The sequence below is a fragment of the Agelaius phoeniceus genome, chromosome W, assembly GCF_051311805.1.
Source record: "Agelaius phoeniceus isolate bAgePho1 chromosome W, bAgePho1.hap1, whole genome shotgun sequence".
Taxonomy (NCBI): domain Eukaryota; kingdom Metazoa; phylum Chordata; class Aves; order Passeriformes; family Icteridae; genus Agelaius; species Agelaius phoeniceus.
Window position 1 is genome coordinate 2,771,728 of NC_135301.1, and position 26,129 is coordinate 2,797,856.

A 26,129-nucleotide genomic window follows, 5' to 3' on the forward strand; every position below is an offset into this window, starting at 1 on the left:
GGTTACCTGCTGCTGTGGAATGCAACAGGTGCACCTGTGATTGGGCTCATGCTGTTTTTTCTAATTAATTTCTAATTCTCTCTGGTCAGTCACAAGATTTTATTATCATTCCTTCCTATTCCTTTCAAGCCGTCTGATGAAATCCTTTCTTCTTTTAGTGTAGTTTTAATATATAATTTTCTTTTAACATATAATTTTCTTTTAATATAATATATATCATAAAATAATCCATCAGCCTTCTGAAACATGGAGTCAGATCCTCATCTCTTCCCTTGTCCTGGGACCCCTGTGAACACGGTCACAGCAACCCCCTCCAATGAAGAGGGAGGCAAACGATGCCATTTCCAGGGCTTTGCTCAACTTTTCTTCTCCCCAAAGCTACACTCCCCAGCAATGATGATGTAGGTGATGCCCACATGGTTATAAACTCCACTTCCTCTCTGTAACCAGGACAAAAAAATGCTTTTTAAAGCAAAACCACAAGATAGAGAAAGCTATAGCAAAGGAAACAAAGCCGGCTAATTTTTTTTTCTAAAACTTCAACTTAAAAGAGTATGTTAAACACCCAGTACTCACTGTAGTAGCAGATACACAAGTCATTTCACCAAATAAGTAAAAAAATTATTTCCATGCATATTTATAACACATGTTCTTTCCAATTGCCTTTTGGGAAATATTTCCCATTTGCTTTTTGATAAGGGGTTCTACTCAGTCTAAATAAGAAGAAATACAACTGAATTTGGCACCAACTCCAAGGGTATATCCTAGGAAGACTAACATGACTAGATGGGTTCACAAAGCTAGCAGTTGACTTCAGAATGTCAACATTGATGAAATATGAGTTGCCTCAAACTACAAAATGAAATTATATAAAAGATTTAGAAGAATGGAGAAAGAGACAAGGATTGCTGAGAGATTTGACATGTTAAATATTTTCAAAAAATATACCAAGCACTGCACATCCTCCTGGAGAAGCATGGGTTAAACCAGAAATATATTCATGTAGTCTTGAAGAACACGGCAAATTCCAGGATAGTTTTTGCTTGGAAAAGTTGAAAAGAAGCTTACCTGGACCAAAGATCTTGAAAGAATGTGATTTCCAAAACACTGTTTGGTTTTTCACATATCAACATGTACCATGTTTATTCTAGGAAAGAGTCCAGACTTCACATAGAAGGAAAAGGAAAAAGAAAAGCAAAACTCCCCACAAAAATAACCCTTCACAAACCACTTATCATGATTTCATGATTGTGATCTACAGAAAAAACCCAAAAAAGTCATTGATCATGTGCTCTTTAGTCAGAAAAAAAATGAAATACCAGATCTTGTATATGGTAAAAATGATATGTCCTAGTGTATACTAAACCAAACAAGCAATTAAATTGAAATGGATTTATTTTTCCTCTTTTTCCCCCCCGCAAAGGTAATCCTATGGGACAGCTCCCCATGAAATTTTAATTTCCCTTATGATACTTTTCAAATCAATTTTATTGCAGCCAAACATTGTTCATATACCTGTCCATAAAATAAATTGTGATATATACACAACACTAAGTTACAGAGCATAAGTTTACAACTTTAGGAAGATTCTGTTTAACAAAATAGAAATTGAGTAGCTTGAGTACTTGGAGAAAGTGAACTTCCTTCTTTTGGTACAAATGTTTTTTGCCTCCCTGTACTCAAAGTGGTTTAATAAACAAATGTTATTGTGGAACATCTCACTGGTTTCTCTTTTCTGATTCTAGACAGAATTGTTCATATGCTTCTTCAATTTCTGGATCCATCTTGTTATCAAGATCATGAAAATACCTAAAAAAAAACAAAAACAACCCCCCCCACCAAAACTGTTAACTTTATGGCCAGATTTTCAGAAACAGTAAATAGCTGAAATATTTTACATAAACATCAAGCTTATGGGGAAAACAAACAAATCCCAAAGCAGCATAGATATGTACAAATTCCTACAGTGTTTGTCACCATTTTAGATCATCTCAGGCTGTCCACAGGTTCAAAGACAGAAATATTTCCAAGATGATAGAAAAATGCAGTAAAAAAAATTTACTAACAAAAACAATGATCCAGACCAGTGCTCTTATCACACAAACACAACACTGAAAATGCTTTTGAGTATCAAATCATGATCTGAAAGTCCTCCTTCAACCAGTACAGAACTCAGAGCAATTTCTTTTAGACTTTCTTTCACAGATTTCCTATCAAATTCTTAGAAACTGGTGTCAGAAGGTGAGACTATATTTCCATCTACTGCTTCCCCTTTGGCCATGAATTGAGGGAATACTCAAAATCCCAAAGAGAAAACCTTACCAACCTTCTCCCTTTGAAAAATACTGAAAATTTTGTAATTATCTCTAGCTAGAATGAATTCAGGTTGTCTCACTACCAACACCTGAAGGTATGATGCATCATTTTGCTTGCAATTTTTTTTTCTAAAATGCACATGGGCAAAAATATATAAAGTTTAATTGGATAAATATAAAATGTTTCAAACTTCTGTGATTACAAACCAACTTCCACCTGAACAGACACATAATTTCCATTGTAGAACTAAATAAAAATGATTAATTTCATTTTTGACAAGATTGGATTTCCTAAATTTGCTGTAAAAAGATCTAGTGTAAAAAAACCCCAAAACCCACCCCACAACAGCTATCACTCAAAATGGAAACATACTGATCTTCAGCTCCTGATAAAGCCATGCTGTTTTCTTCATCATCTGGAAAGAAATCCTCTCTTTCAAGCAGTTCTTGGTATTTTTCTTGGTAATCTGAGATAGGAAAAAATGAGATCCAGTAATATATTAGTCCTCTAAATCAATGTACATGTCTACAGTTTGAAAACAAAGAAAGTTTTGCTACTAACAATAGACAAACAAAAGAGCTGTGGTGTGGCAGCATGTTGCTCCAGGGAGGCCACAGCCAGGGAAAACAGACAAGACAAGTGAAAATACATTCTCCCTGGTGTCTGCTGTGAGATGTGACCAGGAATAGAGCAAAGCAGGCTCCAGCTTTGAAAATAAAGAAAACCTTATTAACCTACAACTATATGTACACCAGATGCCAATATTCAAATCTGAGCACCTATTGGTTTGACAACAGCATCTCAAAAAACTCACTTCCTTTTCAAAGCAGGACAACAAATCTCTTCATTGTTTAGCATGAGAGTCCATTTTATCTTCACACCCTCCCCCAGGCCAGGGGTTTTATCAGATGTCCCATGGGACAAGTCTTAGGATCACATTCCAGCCTCCCCAGAACAGTATGAAAAATGCATGTATTTTATGATTGGCTTTTTTCAAATATTCAAATGAATATTATATGTGTTGTGTTAGAAAGTAATGCTGTATTCATTCTCTTAAGTACTGTGTTAAATATAGGTTATAAATTATAATATATAATATTATATAAAATATAATATATAAAAACATAAAATATAGGTTATAAAAATTGTTAAAATAGAAACGATGCTATGTAGGATACTTTTTTAAAAAGAAAGGACTCGCAGCGAGATAGCAGCCACAGGACACCTAAGTCTTTCAGAGAAGAAGAATTTATGGCCCTCTTATCAGAAGAAATGAACTTCTTCCAGCCTCGAAGGCGCTGTTAGGATTCGGAGGAAGAAGTTGACTGATGACCAGACAGAATCCTGTATTTGAATGGAATTTATGCATCATGTATGAAGTGTATGAATACGCAACAGGCTATTGCTTTTAAGGGTTAATCCTTTGTTAACAGGTGTCCTTTTTCGGGCGTGCTGCCCAGAAAAAGGTACCTGGACGTCCGTAACTCTTTGTCTTTATTGTCTCATATTGTCCTAATTCAGTTTGTCCAAATTATTATTACTCTAATTGTATTACTATTAAACTTTTAAAGTTTTAAAAAAACAAGTGATTGGTGTTTTTCACAACAGGGAAGCGCCACACTGTGGAAACCAAGTGCTGAGGACTCTGGCACAAATTCTTCTGAACTATATGAACTCAACTGCACGTTCTCTGCTCATTTCAAACATTTACACAAAGCCAGGAGTTCAGCTCAAATTTTTGTCTGTGAAGTTGCATGAGTTTATAATATTTGAAGAACAACTTTTTTATGTACTTCAACAGGACATAATTGCAACTTTTGAAAGATTGAGAAAAACAGGGGACATACCCGGGTCTGCTGCAGTGAAAGGAACACCATCAGAAGTGTAAAATGTTGGTTCATTCTAGGAAGAAAGTTATACAATAAGTTAGATGAGTTCAGAGACAGATGTTTGTAGCTTTTAGCAATATGAATCAAATTATTCATATTTATGATCAAATTAATAAAATTTAGCCTATGAATCAAATTCCTATGAAACTAAGGAACTGAAATACCAGTACATTCTTACCATAAAATAGTTCGGGTCATTTTCAGGAGTAGCTTTTGTATGTGGAGAAGTGTCATGAACTCTACCCCAGTTACTTGATCGTAATTCCACTACTTTCAGAAGCATATGTTTCACATCTCTGAGAAAAAAACAAAAGCAGCACAAAAGTTCAAATGATTTGTGCAAAACAATCATTGGGCTAATGGTTGGCAAATGGGGGAGGGGAAGGACTTAAACCAGACAAACAGAAAACAAACAGAAAACAAACAGAAAACAAACAGACAACCATCTGTGAAGTGGAACATGAATCTCTAGTAAAAGATAAAAAACAGAACAAAACCAAAATGGAAAGAACCACTTCCCCCACAATTGCTACATGAAAGTGACCAACATATCACTTGACTTCTTGTAAATGAAAGTTTTGAAGGAAATCTTTTGGACATGGCCATTATTCTTGAAGATTTTGAAGATGTTTTGTTTCATATCAAAGCAAAATACTGCAAACAAATTTCTCTTCTCACCTGCTACAGTTTGCATCCAACACAACATTTTCAATTCTCTGAATCATTTCCTCCATATCATTCTTTCCTTTTTCTTTCCAGGCATCTTCTAAAACTGAGCCTGTCAACTAAAGACAAGGTATTAGGTTTTGTTGAGGATTTTTTTTGCTTAGTATTTTTTTCTCTTTTCAAGTGATTTAGAAAAGTTTAATAAACTGTCAACAGAAGAGTTTCTTTAACAATCCATAGCATTTAGATGCATGATGTGAGTACCTACTGAAGGTTCCAATCTTCAACATCTTTTTGTTGAACAGATTAATGACCACATATAAATAGTTTCTTTTAGACAGTATGGTAACTCTATGTCCAATCTTGCCTAGAATTTCACAGCCACTTCCCTCATTTCAGTCTCAAAATGGGATTTTGAAACAACTCTTCAGTGATTTCATTACACCGCCAAACAGTCACATGATAACAAAATGCATTTTTGAATATTGCAGTGATTTCTTGTAAAAAAGTGTTACATTTCCTCATCTTCCTGAGCTTGTGTATCAGTGAGACATGGAGATTGCATTGGCACATCAACACAAAAATTTTACAACATTCTGAATCCTGCTGAAAGGACTAACAGCATTTGGCAGCTCTTAATTGCTTTAATTGCAAAAAGAGACCATTTTTTTGCAGATGATACCACAGGCTTACCCGATAATAAAAAAAAGCTAGTAAGCTTTAGAAAGACTTCAGTCAACATACCTAGAATCAGATATGCCACAGATTTTCACCTGGGGATGTGGAAAGAGGAGCCAAAAATCATCTGAGCAAGCCAACGTGAGTTTTAATACATCAAATCTGTGAGACTGAAGCTGTTGCTGAGGGAGTGTTAGCAGCAGACAGTCTAGAACTGCTAGGGATGAAAACTTTTTCTGTCCTTAATTCATTGTCCAATAATTGTACAGCAGGAGATAAGAATTAAACTACAAAAAAATTCATTTTGCCACGATGGTCCAACTGAACAGCAGTTCCTAATCTACTCAGCATAAATATGACATGATCTAAAAATGCTTGGAAAGGTGTCTGATGATACAAAGGAATAAAATACAAAGATAAAAATGAGCACTTGTTTCACATTCCCAGTTTTCTACTGCATTGATCCTAGGTAATTCGATAACAACTCTATGAGGGTTTAATTAAAAAGAAGTATACTGCAAAGCAAATAGGTGAAAAACCACTGTATTAAATGGAAAGGACAACAGGAGACATCTATTGCTTGAATCCAATGTTTAATGAGGTAGCCCAGTCTAGCTACAGATACACTTCAACATTTGTAGATACTTGGAGTGTCCCTCTTCATTCAGGACTATGATGATATATTAAAAAAAAATGAAAAACCAACTTTTTTTTTCTTCTTTTAAAACTACTGTCTCACCTTCAGCAGTTTCACTGCACACATCAAATTATTATCCACAGGGTTAGAGAAGAGCACATTTAGTAATTCCCGAAGGCCTTCTTGAAGAATTTCTGCTCTTGTGACCTGTCCCTTTGTTCCCTTAATCTGCAAAATATATTTTCAAAAACCAAAACTACATTGAAAAGACTTTAGTTTTAGAAATTCATTTAGTCATATTTTCTCTCTTGGATGCTGAATGTCAAATACCATAACTATTTCTAGAATATAGAGTAGTATCTGCAATTCTGACATATTACATAACAATGCCTGCCTAGCATTGTTTTTCTTTGCTAATCAATTGCTAAGAAAAGCTGAAAGTGCCTGGCAAGTGATCCACATCATCCCAAATTCTCAGATTCCCATGCTCTTTTCCCATCCTACCTCGTGCATTCTCTGCAGCTGTAGAGTACCTTACTTCTAGAAGGCATTCTTAAGATATTTAAAAATTTTAAAAAAATGCTTTAAAAATAAATTGTACTCCAAGCTGGGCAACTTCCCCTTCCCAAATCCTTTGGAAAGCTTCCTTTTTACTTCTCTGAATAAAAATGGAAGTGTCAGAGTTTTCTTTCCTCATGCCAGCAGAACATTTTGGTAGTGTCTGCTTAAATCAAACCTTTGAATTAATTCAGTGAAAAATAGATTTTAAGGACACTACAGCAGTCAGTGAACTTACTGAACTCAAGGGTATAAGAGTCAAAGAACTTTTATGCATACATACATTTTTTTTGACATATCAGAAACAAAAAAAATGATCTAAATACAAAATTTCACATTTCATGCATAAGCCAAGGGCTCAGAAGGAATATCTTTCAAGGTCTGCATTCTTATTGTTTATTTTGAAGATTGCCATGCCCTCCTCAAGCATTTGATAATAGCTCCTATTAGTGGCTGAATATTGAATTACATGGGTTATTGATACCTCTGCTTCTGCCAGGTTGTAACATTTTGCTATGTTGTTTAAGTGTAGTAATCTGCTGGGTTTACCAGACGACAAAAAAAAAAAAAAAAAACAAAACCAAAAGGTTCATTCCAAAGGTAGTTTATGGCTGGTTCTTTTAATGCATTCTTACACCGTTTTTTTAATTTGTATTTATTTCTCTTCTGATGATCTTGTCCTTTTTTGTTTCTCTGTTTCTTGGACACACATTATAGTTAAACTGTTCTTAAGTTATTTTACTTTCTTCCCCTTTCCCTTTAACTAAAAAAACTCAAAAAAAATCACACCTTAAATGATATTCCATTTTAGTGTTTACTTAAACACACCAAAAATTCATGAATATGAATGACACACAACTTTCTTCTTACCTCTAGGTTAAGGTAAAGTTCAGCTAAGAACAACACAAAGGCATGAAATTGTTTTTGAGCAGTCTCATCTCCTCTGGCAGCTTCATCTCTGTTTTCATATTCTGTTTGGCACCTGAAAACATGAAAGCAAAAATCATATAATCTATAGACAACCCAAAAGATGCAACATGTAACTTATTTAATAGAGTGCTAAGAACTTATTCACTGCATTAGAACTATTAAATGCTGAATACTAGGAAGTTGGATTTGTGAAGGAAGTGAGAGGTCTTCACAAAGAATGCAGATTTTTGTTCTTCTAGGTGAGCACTGAGGTATCTGAGAAAGCAAAATGAAATAGAGGAAATTGCAAAAATGTAAAAATTGAAAGCCAGTTACACAGTTTATATATTAGAATATGGGTCCAGAAAGTTGAACATGGGCAGACAAACATCAACAGAAATAAAACTCTGAAAGACGTTTTTCCCCTTTCAGGGTGCGGCCCACATTGTCTTAGATGCCTTGACATTTATTTGATAAATTCTTTATCCTACCATTTTAAGTGACAGAAGTAAAATTTAGATATAAATGCAAACAGTGAGGATTAAGAGAACATCACAGTGAGGTAATTTTTTTAAAGTTTATCATGCATTTGCTCCTAAACATAGGTGGACTAAGTGAAACTTTTAAAGTAAGAATCAAGTCTGAAGCTTAGGAAGACAAAAGTCCTTAAAGAAAAAGACTAACTTCTAAAGAATTCTGAAGTATTAAAGTCTACTATTCCTTCAAATGAGATTTAAAAGGAAACACGTCCATTTTAAAAATGTTGCATTTTTGTCAACTAGGTCTAAGCATTATTAAACCTTAATCCCCCAAATCCTGTAGTAACTGAAAATGGAAGAAATTAATCCTTTGTGATTTCATGCATCATAGGTGTAAAGTTGGTGAGCATACCAACAAACTTTTCACAGCAACTCCAGCCAGAAAAGTCATTAAAGAAAAAATACAAAGAAATAAGCCCTGGCAAAAGTCAAAGGACAAAACCAGTACATATTTAGTATAAATTTAAAGTTGACTACTTTTTGAATTTACCCTATAACTTGGTAGCAGTACAATTATTCTCAACTGAAAGGAGCCTCCAGAACTTGGAATCCTATTTTCATATTAAAAAGATATGTGTTAGGTAGCTATGCTTTAATAATCCTCCATCTAAATTTCTGGTTTAAATATGTTAACAGTTACATACAGAAAAGGAAGACAACCTGAGAAAGTGACAAATTGAAAATGACACACACTGATACTGACCTTTGAAGTAACAACTGCCGAAAGCTCCCACTTTGTGTACTAAGGGTTAGATGATGAGATAGATAGTTACACAACCGTGCTCCCATGTAGGAAAAATTTGGGACAGATGTGGCCTTCCAAAATAAAAGTAGAAAAAAGAAATTATTCATAGCAGTCATGATTAGGTTATCAGGAAATACCTTTAAGAGATTTTTGAAAATCTGTCTTTAACAACAGTTGATGAGACAATTGCAGAACAGAAGATTAATAGTTACTATTTCTCATGGTAATTTTTCTCTCATAAACACTTTGCTAGATGCATTTCAGCACTTTGAAGTTCATGATATTGATTTTGTGGCTTTAAGAAAATAACCAGCATTGTGCCATTTGTTCTCAATTCTACTTCTCCATTGTGACCTACACCAAAGAGTATCTGAAAGTCACTTTCAAACTGTTAATAAAAAAACCAAACAAACCAAGAGTAGGCATTAAGACTTTTTTTAAGGACCAAACAGTGTGTTAAAATAAATATATTACCTTCATTCAGTCTAAGAGCTATTTATCCCAGATTTTTATTTTTGGCAATAAGGAATGCTCAGGGAAAGAGTACAAGAACATGGTAAGTAAAGATACTTTCTCCTGTACATGCTCCAGCAAACTGCAGAGTAGCAAACTTCTGATTCAGATATGAAAACTGCATCATTACAGTTAATAGTTCTTGATAAGTCCTTTTTTCTAAAACAAGTCCTGTTAGTTTGAATATTTATACTTTTATAATCTAAAAACAGGTGGTGGCAACAAAATTCCACAACATAAGTAATACACTGTCTAAAAAATATTTTGCTTTGAAACTGATACTTGAAAATTTCAAGAGGTGGTAAAAGTAATTTGGAATCCATTTCGTGTTTACATTCAACCTCTCTTAGAACTTAAAGTAGAACATTCCCTTCTTTTGGCAATTTATTTCTGCTCATTTGTTTTGAGCTCTCTTCTAACAAGACTTGAATTTGATGTTATTTCTCAGAGATAGTGAAAAGAGGCTTTGGTTTAAATAATTTGATCAGCTCTGACAAAAAAACCCCAGAACTGTACTATGTGCATTACACTGCTGGAAAGAACTGAGATATCTTTGAAAGATACAAGAAATGTAAGTAATTAAGAAAGTCAAATCAACTTTAGTTTCCAGTAAGGGACATGTGAAATAGCTAATGAGCTTTTTTGGTGCTTTAGTTCAATCAGTTGCTTGGACTTGAAGAGGTGGCCCCCTTTTTATAAGGCAAAATATGGCACTTAAATTTATTTCTTAAATCAATCTCATATCTTACTAACCACTCATTATAGTTACAACGTCTTCCCTGAATTATTGTTGTAATCCCACTTTATCTCCAACTCCAAAAAAGTAAAAAATCTAAGCATGAAGGTTAGCCTTACCAATATGTATCTCAAAAAATTTTACTTGCTGTAACAGCAACAGAAAAAATTTTGAGAAATTTTACTTGCTGTAACTACACAATAGTCAAGACTTCTTAAGCTATGAAGTCAGTGTTTCAACTTTTGGAAAATAAGCTCACTCTGTCAAGACATAAATGGATTTTAGGAAGAACAGGGGGAAGTATATAATTAATATAAATAAGTCTAATTAAGACAGGCTAAGATACCTGATACCCAGATGAAGGGAAGATTGTTCAGGATTTGGGTTTCTTTTATTTTAGCCTTTTTTCCTTCAAAAACCATCTGTAGATCTGCTCAAACATCACTGATGCAGATGCTTCTAAACACACTTCAGCATATTTCAATGAAGTTTTGAGATAAACCAGGACAAGTAAAAACAAATACTTGAGCAGAGGCTCAAGACAGAAGAATAAGCAGAGTTGACTCACACTCAAATGTTGTCATATCCTGACATCCAATGAAGTTGAAATAATGTGCTTTTGGATACTGGGACAGCATTTTGCACTGAACTAAGTTTTATTTTTCAGAAAAGCTGTTATCTTTCAGACTGATAACACTCAATGCTTCTCAGTTAAGGAAGGCACATCTAACCCTAACATCAGACTTGTTTTAAATAGGGCGAGAGAAAAAGAGGCAACATTAAAATACTTATCTTAAACAAGAGTCAATTTATGAAACATTATGAAGTTTCTTCAAATAAAGTTATTTGGAATATTTTAATCTTTTATTAACTTTTCTTCATGTGTCCAAATAAAGGATGAAAAAATGATGCTGCTAAACACAGCCCAAGTAATCTTGATGTATAACTAAACTGTTCTTACTTAAATGTGTATCAATTCTGTTATAGTAAGAAACTTAAGACTCTACAGTTCTTAAGACTCTACACAATGTGTGACAATCACGTAGGTTCTACATACCCCAGATTATTTCACAGTAAAAAAATCTGCAAGTATCTGCACTTAAAAGGTGCATAAAGTTCACATTCTTCAAGGTAGAATTTGAAAGCAACTCAGGAGAATGGGAGATACCTAATGTAAGAAATAGCAAGCAGAAGTGTGACTTCATTTTCTGCAGAAGACGGTAGAAGCAGCTAATTTGCTAAACAACACAGATTAAGCTGCTTTTTCCAATTAGTACAGAGTTCAGCTCAAGGTCTCTGTCCTTGTTTCCATGACCACGTTAGCAGCAGACTAGCTTTCCATTTTTCTAATGATGATGTTCTGAAATAGTTGGAATACCAAATGAAGAACAAAGCCTGTCAGTAAAAAAGAGCATTTCCCAAAGTAGGTATAGATTTTTTTTTCAAATACAAAAGAACAAAAAATATCTATCACAAAGAATATTTTTGTAGGATAGAATAAAAATGTACAACTGACAGTAAATCCAGCAATTCAAATATAACTTCTTTAATGAACTGCTGTAATTTCAACTCTAGTATGTGACCTGAGAGATCCAAATACACAACAAAGGAAACAGAGTAAATTAGGGAAATTTACTGATCAGCTGTGGTGGTTTGCAGGGGTCCCAGGACGAGGGAAGAGATGAGAATCTGACTCCATGTTTCAGAAGGATGATTTATTATTTTATGATATATATTACATTAAAACTATACTAAAAGAATAGAAGAAAGGATTTCATCAGAAGGGTTGAAAGGAATAGAAAGGAATGATAATAAAATCTTGTGACTGACCAGAGTCCGAGCCAGCTGACTTTGATTGGCCATTAATGAGAAACAACCACATGAGACCAATCCCAGATGCACCTGTTGCATTCCACAGCAGCAGATAATCATTGTTTACATTTTGTTCCTGAGGCCTCTCAGCTTCTCAGGAGGAAAATCCTAAGGAACGGATTTTTCAGAAAACGTGTCTGTGACAATCAGCCAAGTATATCTCACTTGAGATACCATTACAGTTTCTTGAGAAAAATCTTTCCCTATACATTTCAGTCTAAAAAGAAAAATTCCAACCATTCAAACACTATGTAGGCACAATGATATAACAAATAATACTAACATGCATATTTTGCACACTGGGTAACAGAGGCATAACATGTTAAGACAGAATACACAGGATACCTGTTGATATACAAGTTCAACGAGTTCTTGCAAAGTTTCATCTGCAGCGACCCAGCTGTTCACCGTTTCGGCAAAGTGCTCTATTTCAGTTTCAAAACAACCTGGTTGCTCGGCAAGGTGATTTAGAAAGTCTTGTACATATTCTACCAAAGTCAGGTAGCCATCATATTCATCTTCAAAGGGAGAATCCTATAGCAGTGAAAGAATGTAGCAGCTATTTAAAAGAAACCTTACTCACACTTGCTACCTCCAGAAGTAACTAGAACCCTTAGTCTTGATTAACTTCTGATGCTCTGCATGCTTGATAGTGACCTTTATTACACATCTCACTTCAACATTTTTAGCAAATATAGACCTCTGCATCAAAAAACTCTAGGAGTCAAGAACTAGGTAACATGTTTTCATAGAGATTAAGGTCTCCCAGCAAAAAACATCAAAAGACAGATTCGAAAGAAATTAGTTTGCCAAGTTGACTGTAAGATTAACTAACAAACTAACATGTAAGTATACCTGCTAAGAATAAAATTGCCAAACTGAGGCTCAACACCCTTTCCTGATGTACACACAAACTTTGCTGCAGCTATATGAACTGTAGAAGAAAAGAGAATTGAAAATTGGAAATGAAATCTTTTGAGCTTACCTAGAGTACAAAAGTGCTTCAAAATACGCAGGAGGGGGCGAAATTACAGAAATACAATACAGTGGAATGTTCCCATGTATAAAATACAGGCAGAAAATAATGCAGTCTGGGGAGAGATTTTGCCTATGGATGGACTCCCACTGGAGAAGTTCATGGAGAACTGTCTCCTGTGGGAGGGACTCCATGGTGGAGCAAGGAAAAGACTGACTCCTCTCTCAGAGCAGTGGCAGGAACAAGGGGCCATGAACTGACCATAACCCCTGTTCCAGTCTCCCTGTGCTGATGGGGGTGGAGAAGGTAGAGCTGGGAAAGGGAGGGAAGGTGTTTTTAAGGTCTTATTTTACTTCTCATTATCCAGCTCTAATTTTGTTAGTCATAAATTCAATTAATAGCTCTAATTCAAGCCTGTTTTGCTCATGGACAGTATTTGGTGAGTGATCTCTCCTGCTCCTTTCCTCAACTCATGAACATTTGTTATATTTTCTCTCCCCTGTCCAGCTGAGGAGGGGAGGGAGAGAGAGGCTTTGGTGGGTGCCTGGCATTCAACCAGGGGCAACCCATTAATTTTGTCCATTCAAAAATGAATGCATGTAAATCTCTAAAGTCAGTGTTGTCCTGGATAATTACAATGCTAGTATAGGAGAGGAATAGCATAGGAAGCAACATACTTTGTGATGTAACCAGTAATAACACAGTACCAATAATTCACCTTTTCATACTGTACAAAAGTTTGTGAAAAGTATTTCAGATTGTGAAAAGATTGTACAAAAGATTGTGAAAAGTATCTCAGGAAATCTCAGAAGGGCAAGCAGGAACCTGAAGAGGGAACTGTTAAAGAGCTGACAATTAGTGATTCAAGACATAAGGGTAACACACAAGAGATCAGAATTCTCAACTGATCAACTATTTCATGTGAAAAAGATTTAAATATATCTACTGTAATGAAAAATTAAGCTAAAATGAAAACTGCTTTTTCTTTACTTAGTGGACATAAATACACTGATAAGGTTTATAATGACATTCTCCCTCTCCCCACCATTCCTCCCTTAATGAGGGAATATCCTTTACTTTCTGTCTTCAAAATGCCTCATTCTCTTCTCTACTGTAAAGCAACATGGATCTGTGAAAGATAAAAACTCTGGATACCAACTGTGGAGAAAGACAGATACACATTGCTGAAAATCAAGTATTGGCATTAATTTCACAACCTGTAAAGAATGTGTGGGGAAAAATTCAGATTTTCCAAAATTATTTCAAGACCTGTGTTGTAAGAGTATAAAACTTAAACTAATGAGGGACACATCAATATAACAGAAGAAAAACTAGAAAGGTTTCATACAATGTTTCATTAAGTAGAATATTTGCCCAGTGAATAATATCAAAGTTAATGTGGCCCAGCAAAAATAGGAAAAAAAATATGGATTTAAGGAAATGGTGGCAAACCATTATTACTCATAAGGATAAAGCCTTCAACAACCCAATCCAAGTTGATTTTGCTCTGAGTTGGAATTGGACTAGAGGAACTTCAGAGGTCTTTTCCAACCAAAATTTTTCTATTATTCTAATGGTTTAGAGCTTATGAAGCCAAAGAATAAAAGCTAACAAGCATCAAACTTGCTAAATATTCTATTTCTCTAAAGGAAATAAAATTTGACTAGGCAATTTCAAAGAGCTCAGTAAAAGTTTTGTACAACTATTTTGGTCCACAGAACTATGACATGATTTGTGCAACAACTGCAGCTTAGTCACACACAGCACAACTGGTACCTCTTCAAACAACCAATTTGAAAACTCTCCAGCCTTGTTTAGTAGAGAGGAAGGATATTCTGTTCATCCTCACTGGATAAAAATTCACTCTTGGAGGAAACATCCTTGTTCTGCAAGGGACTCCAATCCCATTTGGTATGCTGGTGTCCTGGTATTCATACTCCTCTTCCCATTTTGTAATTAAAAGGCTAAGCACAGAGGGTAAATTCAGCCCCACATTCATCTACCTCTGCTAATTATGCAACTTCAAAGGCAGTCTAGGTTTTAGTAATTATGCCAGGCAACAGAACAAATGGGAGAGGAAGAAAAAAAATCAAACTTTATTATATATTGTATGTTGTTAAATTAGGAGCACTCAATACTTAAAACCTACTTAGATTTTAGTCTAGTTAGATTTTTTCTAGAGATAAACCCCTCATGTTTCTCACTGGCAGATTTTAAGCTTTAACAAAGGAGATAGAACAACGTACTGGATCAACTAAATTTTGGGGTTTTATCTTCAGATTCTACCTACTCAGCAAGTGTACAATAATTAATGCAAAATTTGGTATAAAGACTATTCCAAGTACAAACCTCATAAGACATGAACAGGTGATTTAATTGGCACCTTAATGTTTGACTAAAAGTATCAACCCCACTAGTGAGGCTGCTTAACCTCCTTTTGGAAACTTTTTATTTCTAAAATTTTGATTTAGAAAACTTTCCTAAATACAGCGTGTTCCTCAGTCTGTTATGACCGTCTCGACAGCGACAGAATCCCACAGAGATCTTTCCTCCCCAAAGTCCTGGTAAAATTTTTCTGAAAAATCCAGCATGCCTTGGATGCTGTAGCCCTTAAAGTATCTTCACAGGTAGCTGATAATTTGAAGTAGCAGAACTAATTGGAGATTAAATAATCTAACAATCAAATGTTATATGGACACATGTAGTAATTACAGTAATGTACAATCAAACAAGGAATCAACCTTGTAATCAATTATTTCTAAAACAATAAATGTTTAAGAAATGGCAAAAAGCCAGCATGATCTTTCAGATCTAAAAATTTCAGGGAAAATGATAAATGAAAGCTAAGTATTACTTGTAAGAAAAATGGAACTTTCTCAAAACTGCTTTGTTTCAAATTTTAAAAGCCACGGTGAAAATCTGTGTAATAGTAAAGTGTGCTAAATTCCTTATTTTTATTGCGGGTGGATCCAGTTTACAAAATTAATTCACCTATTAAAGTAAAAAAAAACCCCTCCCAAAACCAACAAAAACTAACAAACAAAAAAATCCCTAAACTTGGTAATAGTGAAGAACTAACAAGTCTGAAAGATCATTATTCTATCCCTAGTATACTCTGATTAGATTAGGGTCCCTACAACATACTTCGAAATTAATGTTCTAGGTTTTGCTACCATTTTAAGAGTTATTTTCGTTAATTTCCAAACCCCCATGTTTAGCATTCAAATAAAGTATTTTTTTCCTAAGTTTTTCAAAATATATCTGTTTCAGTATAATTGTTTATTATAATTCAATTGTATTTGTAAAAGCAATAGTTCCCACCTACTTAGACCAGTACCATTTTATCTGCCTGCATAACAAAAAGATATGCCAAGAATTCACATAGATCTTCCTTAGAGTAGAATTACTGTAGCAACAATATGGAAGGCATGGAGAGTAGAAAATAAGAAGTACCAACTTTTATTATGTACTGAATGTACAATATGGATTGGAGATTACCCTTAGCCTGGCTGCAAATATATTTCATATTAGGCATGCTGCTAGGAATGAGCCCAAACCTACTTTTTTGCCCTCTGGTGATACAGTATCCCTGAAGGAATGAAAAGACACATGATGGTACATAAAGTTAGGCAGTCATAGCAAATCATACCCATGGCATAGTAAATTTAGGAAAGGTAAAGGCTACGCTTAGAAAAGCTAAAGTTCAAGTTTTCTCCCACACTTGCTTCAAAAGCCCATGCGATCTGAATAAAAATGCAGCTAAGTTTTTAGTGAAAATGCAATGCAGATATAACTATAACAGAGGTAGTTGTGAAAAAGACAGCTTATGCTGATGCTGGGTGTAATCAATAAGGAATGGGTGGTGTTACATTTTAGTTAAATGGTACGCTCTGTCTCACCCCTCGAAACTGTAAGGTTTATTCCAAGCCTGTTATCCTTCCCTGAAGTATCATGTATCTGTAATCCCATTGGCCCAAGTCTTATTCCACGCCCACTTTGAATCTCCCTGTTAAGCTGTGGGGGGAGACCAGAGTCTCTCTTGGCCCCTTTCTCCCTAGGCTCTCCCTCTCTCCCCCTTCCCCTCTTCTCCCTCAGAAACCATGCTGCTCCCGGGGGTGGAACCCCCAATAAACCCTCATCTAGTTAGCACCCTCAGAAGCCCTGTGGAGTCTCCTTGCCTGCCTGCTGCTACCAGCAAACATACAGCTTAGGCGGCCCCCCGGGGATCACAAATGAACTGCAACAGGAATGTAGTTACTGGAGCAAACTTCAAGCAAAACACTAAAGGCTCTCACAGTATAACATTCACTTATCACAACATTCTGACTGTGTCTCTGGAGGTTATCATCCAAATTTTTGAAATCTCTTCAGCAAATGCAGCATTCAAGTTATCTGATACACAAGAGCACAAGAAACATTGTTAAACTGAATTGGCATATACTAAGAAAAGACTAACACTCACTGCAAAGTTCTGGTTATATCCTGATGGATAAAACTCAGGTGCTTTAACAGACAACTTTGATGTTACCACGGGAGCCACAGCCACCTGAGATTCAGCCATTTCTGGTCCAAAATCAGGAACTGAAACTTTTTCTTGTGATCCAGATGGAATTCTTGCCTGTTGCAGGTGTTCTGAAAAGTTTTTGATAAATGGTTTTTGTTAATGGCTTTTCTTAGAAACCACTAAATTAGTATGTATTCACACAGAGTACACAAAAACAAATACATCACTTTTTGGACTTTAAATATACTTTTACTTATACTATAAATATACTTTCCTCCAAGCTCAGGAAGGATGCATCCCAATAAAGAGGAAGTCAGGCAAAATTGCCAGAAGACACCTGCATGGATGAACAAGGAGCTCCTGAACAAACTCAAACACAAAAAGGAAGCCTACAGAGGGTAGAAGGGACAGGTAGCCTGAGAGGGAGACAGATTGTCCAAGCAGCCAGGGATCAGGTTAGGAGAGCAAAAGCCCTGAGAGAATTAAAACTGGCCAGGGACATCAAGGGCAACAAGAAAAGCTTCTATAGGTATATGTCCTACTTGACAAATTTGGTGGCCTTCTATGATGGAGTTATAGCAGTGGTGGATGAGGGCAGAGCAGCTACCATCATCTACCTGGACTTGTGCAAAGCATTTGACACTGTCCCACACGACATCCTTGTCTCTAAACTGCAGAGACATGGATTTGACAGACGGACCACTCAGTGCATAAAGAACTGGCTGAATGGTCACACTCAAAGAGTTGTGGTCAACAGCTCAATGTCTAAGTGGAGACTGGTGACAAGTGACCTTCCCCAGGGGTCAGTAATGGGACCAGTGCTGTTTAACATCTTTGTTGGTGATATGGACAGTGGGATCAAGGGCACCTTCAGTAAGTTTGTTGATGACACAGAGTTGTGTGGTGCAGTCAGCACACTGGAGGGAAGGGATGCCATCCAGAGGGACCTGGAAAGGCTTGAGATATGGGCTTGTGGGAACCTCATGAAGGTCAACAAGGCCAAATGCAAGGTCCTGCACCTAGGTTGGGGCAATCCCAAGCACAAGTACAGTCTGGGCAGAGAATGGGTTGACAGCAGTCCTGGGGGAAAAGACTTGGGGGTGTTGGTTGACAAGAAGCTCAACATGAGCAGGTAATGTGCACTTACAGCCCAGAAAGCCAACGCTGTCCTTGGCTATATAAATAAAAGCCATGACCAGCAGGGCAAGGGAGGTGATTCTGCCCCCTATGCTGCTCTTGTGAGACCACACCTGGAGTACTGCATCCAGTTCTAAAGTCTCCAACACAACAAAAATGTGGACCTGCTGGAGCAAGTCCAGAGGACAGCCATGAAGATGATCAGAGGGCAGAAGGACCTCTGCTATGGAGACAGGTTGAGAGAGTTGGGATTGTTCAGTCTGGAGAATAAAAGGCTCTGGGGAGACCTTATGGTGGCCTTTTAGTACCTGGTGGGGGCCTACAAAAAAAGCCAGAGGGTGTGGAAGAGGTTTTACAGCGACTTCTGTGAGCCAGAGAGAAGCTTGATAAGAGGATCCATGTTTGCCCCTGAAAGAATTTTCTACCAAGGTCATTAACATAGAAACCAAGAAAGAAAGAAGGATAAATAAGAGAAACCTGCAACTGTCTATTCCAATGAGCACTTTGTCTTTTGTGACCAATGAGTAAAGTGTAAACTCATGAGTTTTGTAAGAATGTATAAAAAGCATGCATGCTATAATAAAAACAGTTTGAAGCCTTCTGAAAATGGAGTGTTGCTTTGTATTGTGACCATCTCAACTACGACAAGAAGGGGAGTTTTTACAAGGTCATGGAGTGATAGGATAAGGAGGAATGGCTTCAAACTGAAAGAGTAGGTTTAGATTGGATATTAGGAAGAAATTCTTCCCTGTGAGGGTGGGCAGGCCCTGGCCCAGGGTGCCCAGAGCAGCTGTGGCTGTCCCTGGATCCCTGGCAGTGCCCAAGGCCAGGCTGGATGGGGCTTGGAGCAGCCTGGGACAGTGGAAGGTGTCCCTGCACATGGCAGGAGGGTGGAACTAAACGGTCTTTAAGGTCCCTTCCAACTCAAACCATTCTATCATCCTATCCTTCAAATATATATATTTAATATGGATAAAGCTTTCACTTACGCAAACTCTAGGCACCTTTCTACATGACAGAAAGTGAACACAATCAATGTTCATGTGAAGATGACCTAAAAAAGGGTGAAAGAGAGCCCTCTATTTCCCCATGAAAACATGTTTTCTAAGAGCTAACCTGAGAAACTAGTAGATTTTCTTATGATATTCTTGCTGCTTTTGGGTTTTTGTCATAGATTCTGTATGTAAAGGCAAGACTCTAAAGTCAATAAATGGAAGAAATCACTATTTTTAACATAATCCTTAAAGACACTTAACTATCATTTTTGTACAAAATTTTAAAAATTAATCCAATGAAACGGTGTTTTTTAAACCACATTTTGCAAATCCATGTTTATAAATTAGCTCCTAAATTTACTGAAAACATAATCTGGATCTACCTGAAAAAGGTAACCAACAAATAATGCTTGATGTTACTGTTGGGTTGGGCTTATTTTTTTGTCAAACCTTTAGTCCAGAGTTAGAGAATTCTTCTGTAAGGGGAAGAATGAGAACATCTGCAGCCAGATGAACAAATGGCTAAAACACATACATACAGATGTATGGGCACAAAAAGGGAGGGAGGGCCAGGCAAACATTGCAAGCAGGCTACAACAGTACATCATACCTTTACTCGGGCACAGGTCCATACATAGCTCAGAAACATGAGTGCTCATCTAAGGAGAAGTGCAGTTGCTAGGCCCCTTACGCAGCTCATTTCCATGCGGTGGCCTCTAAGCCGCTAGGTGCGTGGGGTGGGAGAAAGTACGTGTCCCTGTGGCTAGGCCGAAAGGAGGTGTGTGGAGGAAGCCCCAGGGCTCCACTCTTAGTGGGACGGCGACGGGAATGGTGGGGGGGGGGGGGGGGGGGGCGGAGGGGTGCCGGAGCAGCAAGCGAAGCAGAAGCAGGGCACTTTGCACAAAGAAGGGAACCACAGCGGACTTCAGGGGGCCACTCCTCGATACCTTCGGCATCGGGGGACTCTGGAAGGGCGGGGAAAGGGCCACTGCACGGCGGCCAGTACCTGCGTTTCCGGTGCTCAGCGGCGCTGTCTTCGGAGGTCGCAACGGTTCCTGCTGCAGCAAGAGGCCGCCTGTTTTATGCTGCTTTTCGGCCGAGGCTGTACTGTGGGAACCACTACCCCCAGGACAGGCCCCACCATCACTCTCCGACGCGTCCGCACCGCTGAGAGCAGCGCCACCTCGACCCCAGACCCGGCCAGCACCTGGAGCTCGGTCGAAACTATCCGACATACTCGGGTCGGGGTGGCTCAGGCGCTCATGGGAAGGAGCCAGCGACTCAATCTCGCTTATCCGCGGCCGGAGCACTTCACTTTCAGTTTCACCCCCACACACACCGCCACGATGGTCGCAACCCAGGCCAGCTCACAGCGCCCCCTCGCGACCTCTCAAGACCCGTCACCATAGCAACCTCAGTGGCACTGAGGCCTAGCACCACCCGCCGCCGAGAGGGGGAGGAGCACGCTCCGCCAGGCAGCCAAGACTCCGGCCCGCCAGACGCCATAGGCACCTGCAGGTTTGGGTCAGGCGTGGTATTTGTGAGAGTTGTCCCCATCAGCTCGGCTGCTCGGAGTTAAAGGCTCTCGCCTGGATGTCAGGCTGTGTAGCCAACCTCATCTGTTCAGAACTGATGAGTCAGCTTGCCCCTCTTCTCCCCCAACACGGGCTCGACTTCCAAAAACAAACAAGTCTGTGGTTTGTTTGTGTCAGCAGCTGGTTCTGAGGCCTCGGGATCTGAGTCACACCTTCCTCAAAAATAACAAAAGATTGGAAATGGCATTTTCAAAAAGACAACATTCTCTTGTAATTGTTTCCTACAGGAAGTAATAGCATACTGTGACCATAACAGGACCAAGATTGCAGCTACACATGCTAGGAAACCTGTAGCTATAGGTGTCTGCTTTTAAAAGCATCATGCTACACTGTGCATATATGGTTTTTCACAACAAAGGGGTTTGTGTGGAAAAGTTGTAGGCAAGATTGTAAATTTAAGCCAACAAAGTTAACATACCAACTTTTATATGTGTCAGAGTGTCTGGTTCCTCTTTTGGGAAGCAACCTGTTAAGTAAATTGGAGGCTCAGATTGTATTTAAAGATGGAGAAGTACAATTATTTGTACTGGAGATTAAAATCATTGAGGCAAGGACTTTTATGTTGCAGGGAACACTGGAACCAGACAATTCTGGAGGAATACCGGAAGCAGTAGAAAATGCAGTAACACCCCAGTTTGGGCCAGCAGAACCCCAGGCCATTCCTGACAAGCTCAGCTTGTAAGCGTTACCCTAAAACCTGGATCAAAGCTTGTAAGGCAGAAACAATATCCTTTAAAATAGAAGCTAGAAGGGGAATCAAGAGTCTAATAGAAAATTTCAGGGAATTTGGATTATTGATAGAATGTGAATCAGAATATAACACTACCATCTTGCCAGTTAAAAAGCCTGGGATGGATAAGCACAGGTTGGTGCAAGACCTATGAATGATGAATCAAATAGTCCAGGATATCCACCCTGTTGTAGCCAATCCCTATACCCTGTTAACAGCCCTTACGCAGTATCACCAATGGTTTACAGTGATAGATTTGAAGGATGCCTTCTTTTGCATACCTCTTGATAAGCAAAGTCAGGGCATTTTTGCCTTTGAGTGGGAAAATCTTCAAACTGGCTAGAAGACAGCTTACCTAGACTGTGGTACTGCAAGGATTTAGAAATAGTCCAAGGATTTTTGGGAACCAACTGGCAAAATAATTAGAGGTCTGGAAGAAGGAGAACCCCAAAGGGTCGGTCCTGCAGTATGTTAATGACATCTTGCTAGCAACTGAAACTAATGAAAAGTACATAGAATTGACTATCAGTTTTCTAAATTTCCTAGGCCAAGGAGGCTACAAAGTGTCTTAGGAAAAATCTCAGATCATGCAGCAGCAAGTTACCTGTACAGAAGATTGCTCTGAAGGGTGATGTAAGCAAGATTGCATCCTATAAAGATAGCAGCTGCTTCTGCTGGTGCCAACATAGAGAATTTGTGCCACCAGCCTAGTTTTCTGGGGACATTTGACATGTACACTCTTGAGGGCTTGTAGATGTGAATGAATCTGTTCTTTGATCTGTTTTTTCCTTTTGAATCTCTATGACCTGATTTGCTATTGTGTACTGTACTGTATCGTTTTATAAACAGACATGTTTCATCTGTTTGAAAGCTGTAGTTGAAAGTGAGCTTGCAATTATGAGTTGGCTGTCAAAAGAATTAATTTTCTGCTTTAAGCAAAATATCAATAGAAACATTCAATCCACTCCTATGATACAGATTCATTTTGAATTTACAGGGTAATTTGCATTAGTGATTGTACTGCATGTGCAATAAATACACCTTGCTTGGTTTCTAATGATGATAATCGTCCTCTTTGTATTACTCTAAGGATTGAACTCACCATCATTATTTTCCTGTTCTCATTGAACTGTAAAGGAAAAATAGTTTTGCATTAACCAAGGAGTAAAATGCATGGATTTAGCATCATTCTTGCAGGTAGTCCTCAATTCTGAAAATACCTCTCAGAAGCTGCATCAAATGGGAAAGCTAGACAGATGGCAGAATGCAGAACCTGCCATTTAGGATCAGGTACAAAATAACACCCAAGAAATTCTTCATGGATGCTGCATAAGTACAAAGACGCCGTTATTTAAAAGAGAAAAATAGTCAATGTGAAACATGTTTGATGAATAAAAAGCTATGCTAATCAAGAGACCACAGTGCCAAGTGTGCTACAAGGCTTTTTTGTAATTAACATCATTCCCAGCATGAAAAAATACTATTTTTATTGTAGATTGTTTAAGTGCACAACAGTTTGGAAAAAAGTGCTTTGCTTTTTCTATTCATAGGAACTGTGTATCATGGTAAGAGATACTGTAAACAGGTTTTGGAAAACAATGTTATTTTGAAGATTCATTCTATTCAGAAATACTTCACATGAAAAAATTTGATCTGCTCTCCATCCTGAAGACTCCTAAAGGAAAATGTCTTTGTTGCATTGTCTTCTCACTAGTTCAGGAGCTCAGTCTTACCTGCATTCTAATGCTTTTTTATGTTCCTGATGGCATGGCTTAGACATCCTTGTCTCCATTACCATCATGATTTCCAGATCAAGTGATGAGAATTTTTCTTCAGGATTGGTGAAGTTAAGTGTCATAACATTTCTGTCAAGTCAATTTGAAGGGGTTTTTTGCCAAAGGAATCCCTTCCTAATGAAAACCATTGGCAATAGCAAACCTACTCAGTTTTTCAGGAAGTCAAATAATACATCTCCACTGTACAAGGTCCTCTGTTTGTTTTTTTTTCACCAGAAGAAAACTGCTGTTTTCTTCTTCTTCTATCACCTTAGACTTACTTTCTTCAAAATCTTTTTAAACCTTTAGATTTCTATTTATAGCTAATTACTTTCACAGTGTGCTATAGCATATGTATTTGAAAAGACCATTTGTACATATCCAAATGGCTTACTTCTATTCTATTAAGAAATGGCTGTACTTCTATTAAGGAAACATAAAGGTGCAGTAATATTTTTTCTTATACAAAATTTAAAAAACCCCAACTATTAAAAATGATACCAGCAAATGATGTCTGTAAGACTGAGGCAGGAGGCTTTTTCCAGAACAATGTGCAGTTCTTCCCAATTCTATTTTTCCCTCCGATTACTTGGTACAAAAATAGTTTTGCACAGTCTTCTAATAGTAGCATGTTACTACTGGGGTAGAGTATTGCCCTGCCAGCATTGGAATTGACTCGACTGTAGTTGTGTTCAAATTTGCTGATGGGAAAAGGTTTTTTTGCTGAACACACTTTAGCAAGCAAGAGAGCTTCTTAGTCTTTAGATGCTATGAGTCCCGGAAGAAGATGAATGAGGTGATGACATGCCTTGTGTTCTGAAGAGAGATCAAAAACTTATTTCTGGGGTCACCCCCCTCTTGGTACAGAAAGCGCACAGAGGGCTTTGAAGCAGCACTTTCACCCTCTTTGCATTCACTAGTAAATCTGAGACAGAGCTTGCCCCAAAGTTTGTGCAAAAATACTATTTTGATGCAACTCTTCACCAGACAAAATCTCTGGGAAAATTTGCAGTGGCAGAAAGCAAGCCCTTCCTGGGAAATCTACTGAAACGGTTCAAAGTTATTCCCATTCCCTGTTGCTAACCTCTGCTGTCTAGCTGTCAGATATGTTTGGGACCATGTTGAAATCATTCTAAACAATGTACTGACGCTGCATTGTTGAGTAAACATAGGTCTTTTCCATAGGTGTCAGGGAAAAATATTTCTGTTGGTAAAAATGATAGAAAACAATACCAGCATGGGAGAAAAACAATTACATCAATAGAATGAAGATGCCCAGAATTCTTCTTTTGAAGTTACAGAGTCAATATTTTCTAATGAAGGTTGTGAAACTTATTAAGAAGCAGGAGTACATTCCACGTGACTGGTGCCCAAGTTCATGTTTCCACCTTACAAAATACATATTATTAAAAGAAAAATGTTCTGACTTGTAGAAAAGTAACCCATTAGGAATTTGATCAAAGATAGGATTAGATCAAGTATTCCTACAAGACAGTAGTAGTACTAGGAAAAGCCTTTTGGCGTCTATTTAACTACAGGAAACTTGAGAAAGCAGAAGAGTGTCCTTTCCTGCTGCAAGCTGTACTTCCTAGTTGCTAGTGGTGCTTCAACATTGTCTAAAGAAAACTTGCCAAAATAAGACTATTGTATATAAGCAACTGTAACTATCCATTCCGCTCCAGCTAATTTTAACTAGCAAGTATGAGTCACACACTCTAGTTGAATATTCTAATGCATGGATGGAGTATACCATCACTAATAAATGGGGACTCTGGACAAAGGAGCAAATGCAAATGAATTTCAGGGAAGGAAATTATTGAAGAGTGTCGTGGTTTGAGAGGAAGTGAGTTTTTTGGGATGCTGTGGTCAAACCAATAGGTGCTCAGATTTGAATATTGGCACCTGGTGTGGCCACTGAGGACATGGATATGCCTCGGAGAACACAGGGGGTTAAAAGCAGAGAACTCTCAGGAAAACTTTCTCTTGGGTTCCAGCGGTGAAACAGGTCAGACCTCCCCTGCCTGGCTGCAGGCTGGGCGGGGGAGGGGAAGCCATGCGGCCCGGTGAGGTAGGGCCTTGGACAGAGAAGGGAGGTGAAGGCCCCTGCAGGATGGAAGGGTGGAGGAACATTGGAGAGTCATCGGGCAGCCTGTCCCCCAGAGAGAGAGAGGGAGAGCCGGTGTCCGTGCCTGTGCCACCTTGAAATTTGATATCGCGGCCGGCTGAGAAGGAGAAGCGGGGGTGTTGAGAAGGTGCCCGGCAGGGCAGCTGTGGGAGTTCTGGACAGGCAGAGCCTGAGGTTTTCAACCCTTTTCTTGGATGATGGAAACCTTACAAATACTGATCCTCCTGGAGCTGA

General features: G+C 37.9%; 1 protein-coding gene across 1 annotated transcript; it reads right to left on the reverse strand.

Annotated features, from left to right (window-relative positions):
- Positions 1 to 1,110: 1,110 nt before the first annotated feature.
- On the reverse strand, positions 1,111 to 20,955 carry LOC129133659 (polyadenylate-binding protein-interacting protein 1-like). Its single transcript, XM_054653287.1, has 11 exons — positions 20,677 to 20,955; positions 17,497 to 17,666; positions 12,404 to 12,592; positions 8,896 to 9,008; positions 7,615 to 7,726; positions 6,289 to 6,414; positions 4,884 to 4,990; positions 4,384 to 4,501; positions 4,164 to 4,218; positions 2,689 to 2,782; positions 1,111 to 1,809 (listed from the first exon to the last, which is right to left on the reverse strand). Exons 1-11 carry the CDS (start codon positions 20,903 to 20,905, stop codon positions 1,719 to 1,721), a joined length of 1,404 nt encoding a protein of 467 aa, XP_054509262.1. The 5' UTR covers positions 20,906 to 20,955; the 3' UTR covers positions 1,111 to 1,718.
- Between the last annotated feature and the right edge of the window lie 5,174 nt (positions 20,956 to 26,129).

Bases quoted from the DNA above. Each gene is read 5' to 3' on its own strand.
- LOC129133659 (XM_054653287.1), bottom strand. From the start codon at position 20,905: ATGTCGGATAGTTTCGACCGAGCTCCAGGTGCTGGCCGGGTCTGGGGT. The intron at 4,219-4,383 runs GTAAGAATGTAC...CTTTCTTCCTAG, and splicing joins ATGACCCGAACTATTTTATG to AATGAACCAACATTTTACAC. The intron at 2,783-4,163 runs GTATGTCCCCTG...TTCCTATCTCAG, and splicing joins TTTCACTGCAGCAGACCCGG to ATTACCAAGAAAAATACCAA.